The sequence below is a fragment of the Chiloscyllium plagiosum genome, unplaced genomic scaffold, assembly GCF_037043375.1.
Source record: "Chiloscyllium plagiosum isolate Xiang-an unplaced genomic scaffold, Cpla_swu_hap1 HiC_scaffold_4, whole genome shotgun sequence".
Taxonomy (NCBI): domain Eukaryota; kingdom Metazoa; phylum Chordata; class Chondrichthyes; order Orectolobiformes; family Hemiscylliidae; genus Chiloscyllium; species Chiloscyllium plagiosum.
In genome coordinates, this window is record NW_028270142.1 from 4,839,495 (window position 1) to 4,858,741 (window position 19,247).

The 19,247-nt window shown below is 42.5% G+C and overlaps 1 protein-coding gene across 1 annotated transcript in view; it reads right to left on the reverse strand.

Annotated features, from left to right (window-relative positions):
- The window catches only part of ttpa (tocopherol (alpha) transfer protein), a 44,812-nt gene extending 27,163 nt beyond the window's left edge, over positions 1–17,649 (reverse strand). Inside the window, exon 1 of the mRNA XM_043689296.2 lies at positions 17,372–17,649. Within this exon, the coding sequence (XP_043545231.1) occupies positions 17,372–17,581 (210 nt within the window). The 5' untranslated portion in view covers positions 17,582–17,649. The remainder of the gene's footprint in view (positions 1–17,371) is intronic.
- Positions 17,650–19,247: the final 1,598 nt, after the last annotated feature.

Consider the following 19,247-nt stretch of genomic DNA (forward strand, 5'->3'; position numbering starts at 1 on the left):
GGTGGTGGAAGCTGATACAATTACAGCATTGAAAAGGCAGCTGAATGGGTATATGGATAGGAAGGGTTTGGAGGGATATGGGCCAAGTACTGACAAATGGGACTAGATTAGGTTAGAATACCTGGTCGGTGTTGACAAGTTGGACTGAAGGGTCTGTTTCCATGCTGTACATCTCTATGACTATGGCTATTTCAAATTAATTATCTTATACCGAACTAAAAATACAGAAATGGGTCCTTTGGTCCATTGTCTATTTTATTTGAATGTGTTCCCACTCTACCCCTGTTAACTTATTCTTTGATTCATTTCTCTCTCATGTGAATTTAAATGCATCTATGCCAATGCTTCAACCACTCTATTTGGTAGTAAATTCTAGATTCTTCCCATTCTAGACTCTTACCATTCTGGTCAGAAGTCACATGACATCAGGTTATAGTCCAACAGGTTTATTTAAAATCACAACGTTTTGGAGCGCTGCTCCTTTGTTAGATAAAGTCAGGTGAAGACTTCACCTGAGAAAAGGGCAGCTTTATGAAAGCTTGTGGTGTTGTGTGACTTCTGACCTTGTCCGCCCCAGTCCAGCACTGGCACCTCCACATTCACAGCCTACCATTCTGATAGATCTGTTTTTTCTGATTTCCTCACTAGATTTACGTAGCGACTGGAATCAGGTTGACCTCATTGACTATGAGGTAATTGACTGAGGTTGTTAACATGGGCCAATCAGGCAAGCCCTGGCTGACTGATATAACCACAGAGCTTTTCTCCCTCCAATTCTATTTTGATTTAGTCCCTACCCTCCCCTTCACTGTTTTGATCACACAGCACTGCCCTTTGATGTGAAGGGCAGTGTTTGTCACTGGCCACCCGGGTGTTTTCCTATCTTCCTGGTGGTGGAAATTGAATAAAGATTGGTGCACTTTGTGTCTTTCACTGTGTCTCACACCTGCACACACACACACCATGGGTGCAGGGGATAAAATAAGCACTACCGCACTTAGGCGGTAGTGTGGGGGTTTAAAAAAAAAGGTAAAAGAGAAAGGAGCACGAAAAAAAAAATAAATAAACAGGAGATATTTCTCCCTCCAACTCTATTCTGATTTAGTCCCTACCCTCAAAAAAAATATATAACCACAGAGCTTTTCTCCCTCCAATTCTATTTTGATTTAGTCCCTACCCTCCCCTTCACTGTTTTGATCACACAGCACTGCCCTTTGATGTGAAGGGCAGTGTTTGTCACTGGCCACCCGGGTGTTTTCCTGTCTTCCTGGTGGTGGAAATTGAATAAAGATTCGTGCACTTTGTGTCTTTCACTGTGTCTCACACCTGCACACACACACCATGGGTGGTGGGGATAAAATAAGCACTACCGCACTTAGGTGGTAGTGTGGGGGTTTAAAAAAAAAAGAAAAAAAATGAAAAAAAACAAAGAAAAAAATATATAACCACAGAGCTGGGTGTGTGGTCAGATTGTCATTTCTCACTGAACCGGTACTAACGGAGAGACAGTCATGGCAAACAAACAAATCTACTACTCGGACATATATAAACCTGTGCTTCAGAGAAAGGGAGAAGATAGTAAAACTCTATTATAATGACCAGTAGGAATACAGGCATGTCATGTTTCCCAAAGAGCTTACAAAGCAAGTACCAAAAACTCATCTTATGTCTGAAGACAAATGGTGAAAGCTAGGTATGCAGCAGTCTTTGGGCTGGGTTCACTAAATGATGCATAATCCAGAGCCACATTTTCTGCTATTCTGAAGACCCCTTTCTAAAGGCCAGTAAAAATAAAACTCTTTCTGGAAATTTCTGGACTTTTTTGTAATTATTGTCGTATTCAGTGAATACATTTAATTGTACAAATTTATTCAAACCTGAGGTAGGGCGGCACGGTGGCTCAGTGGTTAGCACTGCTGCCTCATAGCACCAGGGTCCTAGGTTTGATTCCACTCTTGGGTTTGCACATTCTCCCCGTGTCTGTGTGGGTTTCCTCTGGGTGCTCTGGTTTCTTCCTGCAGGCTAAGTGAATTGGCCATGTTAAATTGCCCATAGTGTTAGATGCATTAGTCAAAGGGAAATGGGTCTGAGTGGGTTACTCTTTGGAGGGTCGGTGTGGACTGGTTGGGCCGAAGGGCCTGTTTCCACCGTGTTGGAATCTAATCTGTACATGAGCTGTATTCTAAACAGCAATAGAGCTCATTGTGTTCCAGTGTGTTTCGACTGCTAAGATATACGTTTTAAAATACTAGCAGTTGAAATGATCTTCACTCAAGAAAGTTACAGCACTGTTCACTTTTTTTTGGATACAGTTGCGAATACATTTATAATTGCAAAAAAATATATAACCAGGAGATGAAAATCTCCTCTGTTCAGGGACTGTGAGCTGGTTAGCCACAGCCTGTGTACTTGGGCACATGTAAATAAAGGGGGGGTTTGGTGACAGGATACCGGCCTGTGTAAAATTATTTCAATTTATTAATGGCTATCTCAAATTTATGACCACGGTTTTGGGATCCATGATAATTGGGAACATTTTCTCTTTATGGCTTCACTGTCAAAAGCTTTCATCATTTAAAGGACGTCTTTAACAACAAAGCCTACCCTTCCAGTTGAAATATCTGAAATCACATACAGAAGGTCCATGGAAGCCCCAGGAAAACTGTATGATCACCACTTTTGCTGGGTTTTTTTCCAAGATATCCGCAGCTCAGTGACTGCAGTTACAGGGAACAAATTAGCACAGAGACAACACATCCTGAGAGTGTACAGTGACCACTGCAACCAATAATTCATGAACAGAGATGTGTGAAATCAGTAAGACTAGTCAGGGCATAGTCAGGATGGTTACTACTAATTATTTATTTGCTCACATCTTGCTACAAGCCTAGTTTGGAAACTGTATCCTTCAGGACTTGGCCAATGTTGTCACACACACTTCTCTCTTTCAGGGACATTGTGGCCCCCTAACCAAACTACATTGTGTGCTCACTCCCCAAGTTCTTTTTAACATGGAAGAATATCAGCTAAGGGAGGACAGTAAGTGGTATCTGTCAGGAGATTTCCATGATTATATTTCACCTGAAGAAGCAATGAGCCTTGTGGCATCCATGGTCAATGCTGAGCTGGGTCACAACACACTCAGGAATATTGATGAAGAAATTTGATTCATAAATACGTCCAAGTGTTGTGTGAGCATGATTGTGCCTGGCTGTTGTTTCACTCGTTTGTATGACAGCTTTCCCAACTTTGGCCCCAGTCTGCAGATGGTCGTGAGGAGTTCTTTGCACAAGCAGTAGAAGTAGATGTGACTTTACTGTGTTCTGTTTAGATGCAGCCAAGTTTCCTGATCCATTTTATTCTTGGTGCTCTTTCAGCAGTTTAATACAACCCTATGCTGGAAATGTGTTGCTGGAAAAGCGCAGCAGGTCAGGCAGCATCCAGGGAACAGGAGAATCGATGTTTCGGGCACAAGCCCTTCTTCAGGAATGAGGAAAGACAAACTTTCCTCATTCCTGAAGAAGGGCTTATGCCCGAAACGTCGATTCTCCTGTTCCCTGGATGCTGCCTGACCTGCTGCGCTTTTCCAGCAACACATTTCCAGCTCTGATCTCCAGCATCTGCAGACCTCACTTTCTCCCCTAATACAACCCTATGTTGGTTAGTCTAATTTTGAAGGGTACAGGCCTGGGCTGGGTAAGGATGGCCTTACAAATCATTATTGTAGATTTGTACGATTTGCAAACTCAAAACAAAAGTAATGAGGAAATGAATAAGAGGGGTAATTGATTTTTGGGATGTTGACAACATGTGTCTTATCTATAGGACATTATTAAACCCAATGTAATTTTTACAACAATCCAACAACCACACAGTCATTTTTACTGTTGCTGTTTTCTTATTTCTAGATTTTGTTTTCATGTGAATTCAAATTCTCAAATCAACCTTTGAGTGCAAGTTGTCGGAAATAATAGTGTAGGTCTTTAAATGACTAATCCAACAATAAACACTATAATGTTGTAGCAGCCTCAAAGTCTACATTTATTTGTTTTTATTTTCCCATTTCAGAGAGCACTCTTTAAACTAATAATGAAAGTTAAACTGTGACCTTTTGTTCCACACACAGTTATTCCATAGAAACCTCATTTCATTATTGTAGATTTGTACGATTTGCAAACTCTAAACAAAGGTAATGAGGAAATGAACAAGAGGGGTAATTGATTTTTGGGATGTTGACAACATTTTGCAACCTTTCTGCTGGAAGTATAAATATTTAAATGTTTGAAGAGGATTTATGCCATTTGCTAAGGAAAAACATTGCAGCCAGAATGCAACAGAGGTACTGCATCACTCCTACCATTAGCCTGGTAACGGAGTTCAAAGCAAAATGCTAATGTAGATTCTTTTTAAGAAATGTTGGATTTGTTAGCTAAGATTCACCATGAAAGCTGTAATATGGAGTTACATTCATTGCAGCAATCTGATTTGCAGCCAAACTTGAACAGACATGATTCTGCCAAAAATTGTCAAGGTCATTTTCAGCTTTGTTTCCAGTGAGCTTTGCTTTAGCTGTCAATCCATTATTGAGACATGTTTCAAATATGAACACTGGGCCAAAGGTGGATTAGCTAAAAACTTGGGACAAAAAGTTGCATTCAGGAGGTTCTTACAGAGGCAAATAAAACTGAAGAGATCTCCAGCACAACTCTACTATCCAATGGGATGCCAAAGGATACAGCATACACCATAGTTGGAACAACAAACGGTGCTCAGAGGATTGCATGGACTGAGGAGTTAGCAGAGAAAGAACAAAACAGAAAGAATTTTAACAGAAGGGCCCAAAGTTTCACGGAGATGAAAGGGCTCCCTTTCTTTGCTAAATTGGCACTGGATCCCCGAATCTAGAAGTCCCACCACAACTTGGAAAACTTCTAGGGTTGGGTGAATAAAATAAAGGGCATTCCTGCATATCAAATATTCAAACTCAGCAAAATCATTCCTGCACGTCAGATACCCAAACTCAGCAAAATGTGGAGGCATGGGGTTGAGGGTGATTTTGTGGTTTGGATCAGAAATTGGCTAGCTGAAAGAAGACAGAAGGCGGTGGTTGATGGGAAATATTCATCCTGGAGTTCAGTTACTAATGGTGTACCACAAGGATCTATTTTGGGGCCACTGCCATTTGTCATTTAAATAAATGACCTGGATGAGGGCATAGAAGGATGGGTTAGTAAATTTGCAGATGACACTAAGGTCGGTAGAGTTGTGGGTAGTGCCAAAGGATGTTGCAGGTTACAGAGGGACATAGATAAGCTGCAGAGCTGGGCTGAGAGGTGTCAAATGGAGTTTAATGCAGAAAGGTGATTCCCTTTGGAAGTAGCAACAGGAATAAAGAGTACTGGGCTAATGGTAAGATTCTTGGTAACATACATGAGTAGAGAGATCTCGGTGTCCATGTACATAGATCCCTGAAAGTTGCCACCCAGAGGGACAAGATTGCTAAGAAGGCATACAGTGTGTTAGCTTTTATTTGTAGAGGGTCTGAGTTTCGGAGCAAAGAGGTCATGCTGCAGCTGTACAAAACTCTGGTGTGGGTGCACTTGGAGTATTGCATACAGTTCTGCTCACCGCATTATAGGAAGGATGTGGAAGCTTTGGAAAGGGTTCAGAGGAGATTTACAAGGATGTTGTCTAGTATGGAGGGAAGGTCTTATGAGGAAAGCCTGAAGGACTTGAGGCTGTTTTCATTAGAGAGAAGGTTGAGAGGTACTTAATTGAGACATATAAGATAATCAGAGGGTTAGATAGGGTGGACAGTGAGAGCCTTTTTCCTCAGATGGTGATGGCTAGCATGAGGGAACATAGCTTTAAATTGAGGGGTGGTAGATATAGGACAGATGTCAGAGGTAGTTTCTTTACTCAGAGTAGTAGAGGTGTGGAACACACTGCTGTAACAGTAGTAGACTTGCCAACTTTAAGGGTCATTGGATAAACATATGGATGAAAATGTAAGAGTGTTGGTTAGATGGGCTTCACAGGTCAGCGCAATATTGAGGACCGAAGGGCCTGTACTGTGCTGTAATGTTCTATGTTCTAAAATCATTCCTGCACATCAGGTAGCCAAACTCAACAAAATCATTTGACCTCAGTGCTGACCCTATTTTTGCCAGAGCGAGGTTGGTTTTTCACAGTGACAAGAATGTACATAAAAGGCCTGTTACACCTGTGGAACTGTCAAATATATAAATTCCTTGCCCTTTAAATTTTAAAAACAAAACAAGAGAGTTAGGAATCTGAATTGAGAGATTGGGGCAATAGCAGTTTGATGACAACTCAGATGGACATCATTACTTTATAGAATAGCACTGCACTGCTGAACTGATTCCACAATGCATTATTGTCACAGGGGAAGGTCCTGTAAATTTGCAATTTAACTTACAATGCAATGTGCGATAAAAGGATTGGCTGTCTTTAATGTGGGGCTATAAATACAAATATTTGTTTGTGTGACCAGTTTAACTCAGCTTTGTAGCTGAGGTTTAATTATGGTGGATACTTGGTCAGCTAGTTTGGAATGTGTAGAACACTGTACATCACTACAGAGTTAAATCTGTACAAATTCTCACATTATCTGCAAACTTGTTCATCATATCCCAATATTCACGTAAATCTCATTCATAAAAGCAGTGAGTATCAAATTCAGATGTACACGGAATAACCCATCTCCATCCACAAGCACGGAATACAATTTCTTTCCTAGTTTATCAAATTTTCACTGATATTATATGAATATATCACACTAGTAACATTATGTGTAATACATTCTTTTAAGATTTTCTGAAAATGTCAAACAGATTAACTTATCCACTAGTATTGTTGCTTCTTCAGAAAACTCCATTAAGCCTATAGATACAATTTGTCTATTCTAAAAACCATGTTCATTACTTCTAATGGACCCTCCCTTTCTCATAGTGTAGATTAGATTTGATTCCCTACAGTGTGTAAACAGGCCCTTCGGCCCAACCAGTTCACAATAACCCTCCGAAGAGTAACCCACCCAGACCCATTTCCCTTTGACTAATGCACCTAACATTATGGGCAATTTAGCACGGCCCATTCAACTGACCTGCACATCTTTGGACTGTGGGAGGAAACCGGAGCACCCGGAGGAAACCCATGCAGACACGGGGAAAATGTGCAAACTCCACATGGACAGAATCCTTGGTGCTGTGAGGCAGCAGTGCTAGCCACTGAGCTACCATGCCACCCAAATTGTTATTTCACCCCTTATTGTTAATAAAGAGCATTTCTTAGGACATTGCTGTTCATCTTCCTGATGAGATGTGTTGGGCCAATAATCCTGTATTTTTCTGGCTCTGATTTGTCTGCTTTTTAAATAGAAACTGTGATACACAAGCTAATTCCGAATGTGAAAGAACAATTGTGACTCAACTGAAGATATGAGTAAGAGCTGTGCATTTATAATGCACCTATCCCATCTCTTTAACCATGCTTGGAGAGGTGTCATCGGGCCTTATCCATGTTGGAACTTCTCCTTCAATTCAGGAGCAAATCTCTAGTGATTTTAATATTTACAGGATGTGGCTTATTATAGCACATCCCCAAACAAAATATGAAGAGAACTGTTGCATAATCTTCGAGTTCACTCCAAAGAATACCAAAAGGAAAAGTATCAAAAAGTACTTGCCTGTTCCTCAGGTCAATGTTTCCCAGATTTTTTATGGTTAAAGGATTGTTCCTCAAATGCATAAACATCATAGACATGCTTATTGAAATGATACTGTCAACTCTTTACCCACTTACATTTCTGAATGTAAATCTCATCAGTGTTCTAGTGGTCATCCATAACAAGCTTTCTTGGACTCTTCATGTGGATGCACTGGTTACAAAGACTCAACACCATCTCTTCTTCCTCAGGCAGCTGAGGAAATTTGCCATGACGGTGAATACCCTCGCCAACTTTTATAGGCGCACCATCGAGAGCATTCTGTCTGGATGGATCACTACCTGGTATGACAACTGTACCATTCAAGATCGGAGACAGTTACAGAGAGTGGTGAACTCGGCCCAGACAATCACAAAGGCCAACCTCCCATCTATAGAATCCATCTACCAGGCCCACTGTCAAGGAAAGGCCGCCAGCATTCTCAAAGATCCATCCCACCCTGGCAATGTTTTTCTACAACCTCTACCATCGGGGAGAAGGTACACGCGCCAGCAGGTTTCAAAACAGTTTCTATAGTACTGTTGTTAGGATACTGAATGGACAAACAAACTCTTAACATTCGCCTGCATCTGTGTTTTTGTTTTTGTCGCTGTTTACTTATTATTTACAATCTATACTCCTTGACTCTGTGATCTGCCTGTATTGCTCGCAACACAAAGCTTTTCACTGTGCCTCGGTACACATGACAATGAATTCAATTCAATTCAATTAAAGGGTCTTTCCTAATTATTTTCTTGTCCTGACAAATAGGGTTAACACTAAAATGGTTGGTTATGTATACAGACTCACATTTTTAACAGTTTGCTTTGAGAACTTGGTCATACATTTTCTGTAAGAAATTGTGGTGCTTAACCTTGACTACAAAGAATGACAGTTAACTTTGCTAAAAAGATGTCAATAGATGATAACTAAATTGTTGTGTCGGTTTGCATTTCCTCAACGGTGCAGGAAAGTCTCGGTTACAAAACTGCATGATTGAGAACAACAAATGCTGGAGATCACAGGACAGGCAGCATCCCTGGAGAGAGAGAGCAAGCTAACGTTTCGAGGCTAAATGACTCTTCAGGGTTGATGTGAAGTGTGGAGGGGACTGCAATTATGCTTTGGTGGATGGAGAGGGGGGGTTGGAGTGCAGGGGGAGAAAGGATGTTGATAGTTCCAATTAAATAATGGGAATGTGAGAATGGCAGAACAATGGTGTGTCTAATTGCCAGACTGAAAAGGGCAGGCAATCCCACTGAGAGAACTTGGTGACAAAGAATGTAACCAATAAAGCCAAAAGATAGGGAAGGAATGGGAATTGGTTCACAATTTGAAGATGTTGAACTCAATATTGAGGCCAGAAGGCTGTAAAGTCTGAAGATGAGATGTTGTTCCTTCAGCTTGCGCTGCGATTCATTGGAGCATGCCGAGGAGCTAAATGTTCTAAAAGACAAAAAGAGAGGCAAGAGAGAAGGGGGAGTGGTGTTTTTGATAAGGGATAAATTACAGCTGTACTAAGAGGGCAGATCTTCCCAGAAATACATCCAAGAAAGTTACTTGGGTGGAACTGAGAAATAAGAAAGGGATGATGACCTTGAGATTGTATTGTAGACCCACTAATAGTCAGCAGGAAATTAAGGAGATTTCAGTTATCTGTAAGAATAATAGGGTGGTTACGGTAGGGGGATTTTAACTTTCCAAACACAGACTGGGACTGCCATAGTGTTAAGGGTTTAGATGGAGAGGAATTTGTTAAGAGTGTACAAGAAAATCTTCTGATTCAGTATATCGATGTACCCTTAACAGAAGTTGCAAAACTTGACCTATTCTTGGGAAATAAGGCAGGGCATGTGACTTCGGTGTCAGTGGGGGAGCACTTTGGTTCGAGATTAGAGTAGTGCTGGAAAAACACAGCAGTTCAGGTAGTATCCGAGGAGCAGGAAAATCAATATTTTGGGCAAAAGCCCTTCATCAGGAATAGAGGCAGAGTGCCTGAAGGGTGGAGAGATAAATAAGAGGAGGGTGGGGGTGGGGAGAAAGTAGCGTAGAGTACAATGGGTGAGTGGGGGAGGGGATGAAGGTGATAGGTCAGAGAGGAGGGTGGAGTGGATAGGTGGAAAGGAAGATAGTCAGGTAGGACAAGTCATGGGGACAGTGCTGAGCTGGAAGTTTGAATGACATGGGGGTTGCAGTGGGAGAGGGACTCCCTGAGATTCTTGTAGAGAGAGGAGGAAAACTTCTTCAAGGCAGGCATCCTTGCTAGAGGATTCGCAGTAGGGTTAAAATCAACGAGGTAAAAATAATGACTGCAGATGCTGGAAACCGGAAACGTCGATATTCCTGCCTGAACTGCTGTGCTTTTCCAGCACCACTGTAATCTAGACTCTGGTTTCCAGCATCTGCAGTCAATGTTTTTACCTCGTTAAGGAGATTTCAGTTATCTGTAAGAATAATAGGGTGGTTACGGTAGGGGGATTTTAACTTTCCAAACATAGACTGGGACTGCCATAGTGTTAAGGGTTTAGATGGAGAGGAATTTGTGGGAGAGGGACTCCCTGAGATTCTTGTAGAGAGAGGAGGAAAACTTCTTCAAGGCAGGCATCCTTGCAAGAGGATTCGCAGTAGGGTTAAAATCAACGAGGTAAAAACAATGACTGCAGAAGCTGGAAACCAGAGTCTAGATTACAGTGGTGCTGGAAAAGCACAGCAGTTCAGGCAGGAATATCGACGTTTCTGGTTTCCAGCATCTGCAGTCATTATTTTTACCTCGTTGATTTTAACCCTACTGCGAATCTTCTTGCAAGGATGCCTGCCTTGAAGAAGTTTTCCTCCCCTCTCTACAAGAATCTCAGGAGTCCCTCTCCCACTGCAACTCTCAGGTCATCCAAACTTCCAGTTCAGCACTGTCCCCATGACTTGTCCTGCCTGCCTATCTTCCTTTCCACCTATCCACTCCACCCTCCTCTCTGACCTATCACCATCATCCCCACCCCCATTCACCTGTTGAACTCTATGCTACTTTCTCCCCACCCCCACCCTCCTCTCATTTATCTCTCCACCTTTCAGGCTCTCTGCCTCAATTCCTGATGAAGGGTTTTGCCCGAAACATTGATATTCCTGCTCCTTGGATGCTGCCTGAACTGCTGTGCTTTTCCAGCACCATTCTAATCTAGAATCTGGTTTCCAGCATCTGCAGTCATTGTTTTTACCTAGGGGAGCACTTTGGGGCCAGCGACCATAATTCTATTAGTTTTAAAATAGTGATGGAAAAGGATAGACCAGATCTATAAATTGAAGTTCTAAATTGGAGAAAGGTTAATTTTGATGGTATTAGGCAAGAACTTTCAAAAGCGGATTGGGGGCAGATGGTTCACAGGTAAAGGGACGGCTGGAAAATAGGAAGCCTTCAGAAATGAGATGACAGTCCAGAGACAATATATTCCTGTCAGGGTGAAAGGGAAGCCTGGTGGTGTAGGGAATGCTGGATGACTAAAGAAATTGAGGGTTTGTTTAAGAAAAAGAAGGAAGCACATGTCAGGTATAGACAGGATAGATCGAGTGAATCCTCAGAAGAGTATAAAGGCAATAGAGTCATAGAGATGTACAGCACGGAAACACGCCCTTTGGTCCAACACGTCCATACCGACCAGACATCCAAATCCAATCTAGTCCCACCTGCCAGCACCTGGCCCATATCCCTCCAAATCCTTCCTATTCATATACCCATCCGGATGCCTTTTAAATGTTGCAATTGTACCAGCCTCCACCACTTTCTCTGGCAGCTTATTCCATACACGTACCACCCTCTGCATGAAAATGTTGCCCCTTAGGTCTCTTTTATATCTTTCCCCTCTCACCCTAAACCTATGCCCTCTAGTTTTGAACTCCCCAACCCCAGGGAAAAGACTTTGTCTATTTACCCTATCCATGCCCCTCATGATTTTATAAACCTCTATCAGGTCACCCCTCAGCCTCCGATGCTCCAGGGAAAACAGCCCTCGTCTATTCAACCTCTCCCTCTGGTTCAAATCCTCTAACCCTGGCAACATCCTTGTACATCTTTTCTGAACCCTTTCAAGTTTCACAACTTTCTTCCAATAAGGAGGAGACCAGAATTTAACACAATATTCCAGAAGGGGCCTAACCAATGTCCTGTACAGCCACAACATGATCTCCCAACTCCTGTACTCAATACTCTGACCAATAAAGGAAAGCATACCAAATGCGTTCTTCACTATCCCATCTACCTGCGACTCCACTTTCAAGGAGCTATGAACCTGCACTCCAAGGTCTCTTTGTTCAGCAACACTCCCTAGGACCTTACCATTAAGTGTATAAGTCCTGCTAAGATTTACTTTCCCAAAACGCAGCACCTCGCATTTATCTAAATTAAACTCCATCTGCCACTTCTCAGCCCATTGGCCCATCTGATCAAGATCCCGTTGTAACCTGAGGTAGCATGTTCATTACACCTGCAATTTTGGTGTCATCTGCAAACTTACTAACTATACCTCTTATGCTCACATCCAAATCATCTACCTAAATGATGAAAAGTAGTGGGCCCCACACTGACCCTCTGTCTTCTACCTTCAAGCCAGTTCTGTATCTAAATGGCTAGTTCTCCCTATATTCCTTTCCTTTCACTTTTGGAGAACTGCTATTGCTGTGAATTAAATAATTTCATTTATTTAAGAATTGTGGTGCAAAATAACACTATTATCTTTAGTGGTTCATTTTTCAAGAACATGTGCACAAACTACAATAATTATTCATTCCTGGTGAAACAATTATTCTGGTGCAAAAATAAAAGAGCCCTAGCTTACAAAAGAAATTAGGGATAGCATCAGATCCAAAGAGGAGCCATATAAAATTGCCAGGAAAAGCATCAATCCTGACGATCAGGAGCTGGTCCTGTCTTCACAAAAAGAGGACACAGATAACCTCCCAGAAACAGTAGAGAACCAAGTGCCCAGTGAGAGAGTGGATTTGAAGGAAGTAAATAAAAAAATGGAGCTGGGATATTAATGGGGTTAACAAATGACAAATCCCTGGAAATATTGAATACATTGGTCGTCATCTTTCAAAATTTTAACAGACTATGGAGCAATTCCCACAGATTGAGCAGTGGCAAATATAACACCACTGTTCAAAAAGGGAGAAAATACAGAGAATTAGACCAGTTAGCATCAACAGTGGGGAAAATGCTAGAGTTTAAGAAGGTTTCAAAGTGATTTAGACAAATTGAGTGAATGAGCAAACATATGGCAGGTGAACCTCAACATGGTGAAATGTGAAGTTATACACTTCAATGAGAAAAACAGAAGGGAAGAATATTCTTTAAGAAGTGATGTATTGGGAAGTGTAGGTATTCAAAGGGATCAGTGAAAATAAACAGGCAGGTGCAGTGAGCAATTAGGAAAGTATATAGTATATTGGCCTTCATTGCAAGAGGATTTGAGTTCAGAAATAGGAATGCTTTCCTGCAGGTCCTTGATGGGCCCACACCGAGAGTATTATCTCTCTATCTAACAGAAGGTTTAGGGTTTGGGTTTGAAAGGATCTACTTGTCTTAGATGGACTGCAGCAGATGTTTACTAAACCAGAGAGGACAGGGCTACCCGATGTGGAGAGATTAGTGAATACAGCCCAGTTGAACCAGAGTTTAGAAGGATGAAAGGCGATCTGATTGGACTATAAGCAATGCCAATAGGGCTGAACAGACTCGATGCAGGTAGTTTCACTGATTGGGGAACCTAGAGCTGGGTGACACAGTCTCAGGATATGGGGAAGACCATTTCAGACTGAGGTGACAATATATTCTTCATTCAAAGGGTAGTGAACCTGAAGAATTCTCTACCACAGAGGTTGTGGAGGCCAGGTTGTTGGATATTTTCAAGAAGGAGATAGACTCTTTTTTAAGATTTTAAAAGGCATCAAAGGGAATGAGGAGCAGACAGGAATATGGTATTAAGGAGCAGGATCAGCATGATAATCTTGAATGACAGAGCAGACTCAAAGGACTGGATGATCTACTCCTGCTCCTGTTTCTATGTTTTATATGAGAGGAATCTTTATAGAATAATGAGATATTGTCAATATTGCACCTAAGGTCCACACTGAAAAATGATATAATGTAAAGATTAGCAAGAATTTAAAGGAATTGGATGGATTGTTAGGCTCTCAAGTGCATCGATGTTGACACTGGTCTAAGCATTCTTGAGGAATTTGAAAACTTCTGAAGATGAGTTGTACTCAAGAGAGAGAATTAAAATAAAAAGAGGTGTTTGTGTATGCCAGTCATTCTGTTGACTTGGATCAATACTTACTACGTATTATGTTTTTGTTGTATAACTAATACGTTATTTTCTCTTTTAAGGGTTCAGAAAATACTTACAAGCATGTTGCAAGGGTGAAGGGTATGAGCTATAGACAGAGGCTGAATGGGTTAGGGCTGTTTGCCCTGGACCGTCGGAGGCTGAGGGGGCGACCTGATAGAGGTTTATAAAATCATGAGGGGCATGGATAGGGTAAACAGCCAGGATCTTTTCCATGAGGTGGGGGAATCCAAAACCAGAGGGCATAGGTTTAGGGTAAGAAGGGAGAGATTTAAAGTGGACTTAAGAGACAACTTTTTCACACAGAGGGTGGTACGTGTATGGAATGAGCTGCCAGACGAAGTGGTGGAGGCTGGTACAATTACAGCATTTAAAAGACACCTAGATGGATGTATGAATAGGGAGGGTTTAGAGTGATATGGGCCAAATGCTGGCAAATGGAACAAGATTAATTTAGAATATCTGGTCGGCATGGACGAGTTGGACTGAAGGGTCTGTTTCCATGCTGTACATCTCTATGAATCTAAGTTCTGATTAAACTCAGCATTTTCACTGTATTGGCTGCAATCAAACCTGATCAAATTTAATTTCTACAACATTGAGAAGGATTTTACTGAGCAAATTTATGATACCGTATACAAATATACAAATAATACATACACAACTGAACCAAAGCACAACTTCAACAGTTATTTTTAAAGTACTTTATAGGTAATGTTCAATAAGGGGCTTGATAAATACATGGTCCATAATTTAGTGTTAAATTAGGCAGACATTTTTTAAAAATTCATTCACAGAATGTGAGTGGCTTGATTGGGCAATTATTCAATAAATCCTGACCTGAGGGCAGATGGGAGTTTACCACATTGCTGTGGGTCTAGAGTCACATGCATGCCAGACCAGGTGAGGATGGTAGATTTCCTTCCTTAAAAGGACATTAGTGAACCAGACGGGTTTTTCCCGACAATTGAAAATGGATTCATGGTCATTATTAGACCCTTAAATCCTGTTTGTATTGAATTGAAATTCCACTATTTACCATGAAGAGATCTGAACCAGAGTCCTCAAAACACGAATGGGTCTCTGGATGAATAGTCTAGGCATAATACCATGAAGTAATCACCGCCCCATTATTTTGACAAATCACATTGCACCTTCAGACAAAGCCATAGATTTGGTTAATCATGAAAATCTGGAACCTATACAATTGACTGAGATGTGTCTCTCTGCTGTTAAATCTATCATAAAATTCATCTTAACCAACTACATCCATAGACTCTGGCACACCTTCAGAGCAGATAGGACTTAATCCTGGTCCTCCTAGCACAGAGGTAGGGACATAACCACTGAACCACAAGACACTTCCTGCTACAGATCCATACTAGCATAACAGATCTGAATCAATGTCACCACAGAAAGTGAGGGCCTGTTTATTTCAGTGCTTTGAACCGTTGTGGTCAATGAACCACACCAAACTTTCTAGCACTAAAAGCTAACTTTCACAACCATGGAGCCTCACTTTTTTTTGTCAGATACAAATAGTGACCAGATACTTTCTAATCAACCGGTTCAGACATGTTACCACACCTCTCTGGAGTAGCTGCAACATAAACCCAGAACTCCTGGCTCAGAGGTAGAGACACTACCACTGTACCACAAGAACTCCCATACTATACAGTGTCATTCCTTCATCTCCGAACTATATCCAACCCGCAATACTTAGCTCGGTCTGTAACATTATGAAAAGTTTTGTTAACAGTTAAAAATCACACAACACCAGGTTATAGTCCAACAGGTTTAATTGGAAGCACACTAGCTTTCGGAGCGACGCTCCTTCATCAGGTGATAGTGGAGGGCTCGATCGTAACACAGAATTTATAGCAAAAATTTACAGTGTGATGTAACTGAAATTATACATTGAAAAATTGATTGACTCTTAAGCCTTTCATCTGTTAGAATACAGGGATAGTTTCACTTCTTTCATGTGTAAATCACAAAACCTTTTTTTTAAAAGTTGCATTCTCGGGTTAGCTGTTAACAATGGTGATAGCTAGACAATATGTTGAAGGTGTTAGCCCCCTGTGTTCTCTGTCTATGCCATAATGCTTAGACTGATTCTAATCTAAAAATTGAGATAATAGAGTTTTATATAAATTAATGCAGTTTTTGAGCTCAGAGTTTTACATGAATGCATGCAGTTTTTGAGCAAAGCACAATGTAACCCTGCAAGTACAAATTCACCCCACAAAATATATGTGTGCATGTGGGTCTTTGTCTGTCTGTGTATGTGTGTCTGTCTGGGTTGGGGGTTGTGAGTGTGAGAAAGTGTATGTGTGTGTGTAGTGAGTGCAGAGTGTCTTAAGTCTGTGAGGGGGTGCATGTGTGAGTGTGTGTGTCTGTAAGGGTGTGTCTGGCTGTCTGTGTGCACGTCTGTGTGTACATGTGTCTCTGTGTATGTGAGTGTGTGTGTGTGTAGGAGTATCTGTGTGTGTGTATAGTGCAGTGGGGTCATCTGTAATGTGACATGAACCCAAGGTCCTGGTTGAGGCCCTCCCTATGGGTACCGAAATTAGCGATCAGCCTCTGCTCGGCCACTTTCCTCTGCTGCCTGTCCCGAAGTCCACCTTGGAGGATGGTCACCCGAAGGTCCGAGGCTGAATGTCCTGGACCACTGAAGTGTTCCCCAACTGAGAGGGAACCCTCCTGTCTGTTGATTGCTGTATAAATTCTGTGTTAGGATTGAGCCCTCCACAATCACCTGATGAAGGAGCGTCGCTCCGAAAGCTAGTGTGCTACCAATTAAACCTGTTGGACTATAACCTGGTGTTGTGTGATGTTTAACTTTGTACACCCCAGTCCAACACCGGCATCTCCAAATAATTTGTTAACAGAGAGACAATCCGTGGCACAGTTACAGTCTGCTCCAAGTTTTCCTCCCGAGCAGATGCACAGCGCGTTGTTATTTCGTGTTGAGTGCAGTGACCCCCTTCTCGAAACTCTCCACAGATCCTGCTCCCTTTCTCCAGCAATTACTGTCCCCTTCTGCTACAGCCTTGCAGTAGCCCAGGTTCTGTTGTTCTGTTTTGCTCACAGCTCCTGAAAAGTTTCCCCAACGAGTTACCGCGACAGATGTCAAGGGAACTGGAAACATGAGAGATGTTCCAGTCTGCCCACCGCTCTCAGCGCTGGGAGGCTGAGCAAGGTTGGAACCCTGTACCTCCCTCCTCCTCCTCCTCCTCCTCCTCCTGCGGCTGCTGGGAATTGTGTGTCTTTGTTGCTAACCCTGTCCTCCTGCCTTTGAGCTCACCTTCAGTGCCTGTTCGATGTTGAAGTCCCGGGCTCTCAGGAACCTGAGCAGGAATTCATTCCGCAGACCGAGCGGCCAGTGCGCGCTCTCGCCCAGCGCCCGCTCCCGGAGCTCCGCGATACAGCGCACCGCTGCCTCCGAGTACAGGCGCTGCTGCGGCGGATCCTCGGCGCAGGAGCTGCCCAGCTGCGGACACCCCTCTGCTGACATAGCACCCCCCTCCTCCTCCTCCCTGTCTCTCTCCGAGCCCTCAGTAACCGCTCGGCCTCTCCCCTCTAAGATCCCACTTTCAGCACCATTCCACCTCCAAGTTACTCCGGAACTTTACTTGTAGGCGGCACCCAGGCGCCATCCAATCGCATGTTGGTCTTTCACTCCCCCCCTCCTGTTGATTTGGACACTGCAGGGTGGCAGTAACTATCTGACTGGGAGCTGATAGCAGAAATAAAGTTTATTTTCAACTGAAACTCTGAAATCTCAGTCTGCACTGGGGAATGCAACAGGCAGTGTTGTTGTTGTATTCTTTCTCCAACTGCTTCATAGCACCTGCTTCTCTCCACAATTATCCAGTTCATTTTAATCCTACAGTCTGGGAGCAGACCATTTGGTCCATCGAGACCACACTGACACTCCCACCCAGACCCCCCCCCCCCCCCCCCCCTCATTCCTGTAACCCTGTGTTTCCCATGGCTCATCCACCTAGCCTGCACATCCCTGGGCACCATGGGCATTTAGGTAAAAACAATGACTGCAGATGCTGGAAACCAGATTCTGGATCAATGGTGCTGGAAGAGCACAGCTTTTCAGGCAGCATCCGAGGAGCTTCAGCAAAATCGACGTTTCAGGCAAAAGCCCTTCGTCAGGAAAAAGCTGGCCAGGGAAGGTGATGGCCTAGTGGTATTATCGCTGGATTGTTAATTCAGAGACTGAGAGAATGTTCTGGGGACCTGGGTTTGAATCCAACCATGGCCAATAGTGGAACTTGAATTCAATAAAAATTTTGGGAGTAAGAATCTAATGATGACCATAAATCCATTGTCGATTGTCATGAAAAATCTATCTGGGTCACTAAAGGAAACTGCCAACCTTACCTGGTCTGGCCTACATGTGACTCCAGACCCACAGCAATGTGGTTTACTCCGAACTGCCCTCTGTGTAATGAATGCTGGCCAGTGGTGCCCTTATCCTATGAATGAATTTTTAAAAAATCAACTTAACCTGCACACCTTTAGACTGCAGGAAGAAATCAGAGCATGTGCAAACTCCAAACAGTCACCCAAGGGTGCGATTGAACCCAGGTCCCTCTCGCTGTGAGCTAGCAGCGCCAACTACTGAGCCAACGTGCTATCGCAGTTGTTTCCTCACAGTTGGAAACATTAATCATTAGGTGTGGAGATTTAGTTCCGTACACACAAATCATCACGCTCACCCTCCAAGGGCGCCTCTGCCACAAGATCTCAAGGAAACGTAGCCACAAACATTGCAAAAGCAAAGTCTATGTTTTCTTGGGAGTTATAAGTCTGTAGCGACCTTTTCAGATGAGGAGAAATATCTTTCAACTCTGTGTTCGGTAAATGTAGGCACTGGGTTAATATCCTTTTGCAAATAAATAACTGGAATTGGATCCAAAGTATCTGTTCCTCTATATAAACAAGATCTTTCTTTTTTCCCATTGCAAACTCTTTAAACTTCTCTGATTTAGTCTTTCGCTTGCTGCCATTTCTATTTGTGTCCAGACATCAACATTTTGTAAAGTTCTATTTGACATGCTCTCTCTTACTCTTCTCTCCTCTTTCAAGTTTGATTTTCAAAATTTATCTTTCCTAATTCTAACCTAACCGTGTGAAGGACATCGTGCCTGGGTTGGCATCTCTGA